We start from the raw sequence: 1,143 nt of genomic DNA, 5'->3' as shown, positions 1-1,143 counted from the left end.
AAAAATTAATAATAATTGATTCTTAAAAAGAATTAAGAAACAAATTAAATTAAACATCGCTTTTCCTTTTTACAAATTGATGTGCATTTTGAAAATTCCATTTTTTTTTCCTCATGCATTATTCTGTTAAAGAAACTTTTAAGATGCACTTTATCTTACATTTTACTATTCTCAAAAAATAAGTCTAATCTTCTAAACATGTTTTGATTCCCTTTAAAATATTTTCAGTTGACTTAACTTTTTATTGGGTGTTTTACCTATTTTTTGTAATGGTAACCTTTTTGTGTGTTTGAACCTCTGTAATATTTCTTTCTATAAGATAATTGTAAAATCATTTTGTTGAGTATAATAGTTTTTCGTTGAATTTTTGAAAAAACCTATTTATTTTTGCATTCAAATTATTTTAAACCATTCATATAGCTTGTGAATTGCAAGCAGAATCTGAAAAATTGGAACAGAACCATTCAGGTAGTCATTCTGTAACAAAGAAAAAAGTACGCAAACGTCGTCGGCAAATAGGTAGTACATCTGAAACTCCAGTACAACGACCAGGTACCGATTCTAAGTCAAAGGCAAAATCAGTCACTCCTTCCTCACCTACAAAAAGTAAGTTAAAAAATGGTTTATTTTCCAATCAGATTCTTGTCTTTCGTTTATCCTTTAATTTAAATTCCTCCATGTCTTTTTCATTTCTCATACATTTTGTTACTTCTTTGCATTTTTGTATTAGTTGCAATCCCCATTGTTGTCTCTCAAATGAGGCATCATCACTAAAAGTAAAGATTGTGGTGTTTAGATTTTTCTAGATGATTACCTATTTAACTACTAACCAGGCCTGATTTTTCATGTAATTGCTGTGATTTTATGAGTACTGTTACTTTCAACATGGTACAGTAATCCCTCTCCATATTGTAGTTCACCTATTATGGTTTATTATTTAAGCTTATGTTGATTCCTCCATGGTGGTGTTTTGCATTTATAATAAAATATATACAAATTATAAAAATAATTAAAAAAAATATACAGTACAGTACTGTTTCTACTTCGCAGATCTTCACCTATCGTGGGGTATAAAGTAACTCAATGCGCACGCACACACACACACACACACACACACACACACACACACACACACACACACAC

General features: G+C 29.9%; 1 protein-coding gene across 9 annotated transcripts in view; it reads left to right on the top strand.

The window, feature by feature from the left end:
- The window catches only part of LOC106868342 (protein Aster-B), a 264,262-nt gene that overhangs the window by 245,777 nt on the left and 17,342 nt on the right, over nt 1-1,143 (top strand). For all 9 annotated transcript variants that reach the window (XM_014913557.2, XM_014913556.2, XM_014913555.2 and 6 more), the window contains one exon: nt 421-606. In XM_014913557.2, coding sequence (XP_014769043.1) covers nt 421-606 — 186 coding nt within the window. The remainder of the gene's footprint in view (nt 1-420; nt 607-1,143) is intronic.

Source organism: Octopus bimaculoides, chromosome 5 (assembly GCF_001194135.2).
Source record: "Octopus bimaculoides isolate UCB-OBI-ISO-001 chromosome 5, ASM119413v2, whole genome shotgun sequence".
NCBI lineage: Eukaryota > Metazoa > Mollusca > Cephalopoda > Octopoda > Octopodidae > Octopus > Octopus bimaculoides.
The sequence above is the reverse complement of the archived record's forward strand: the minus strand, read 5'-3'. Positions and strand labels throughout refer to the sequence as shown.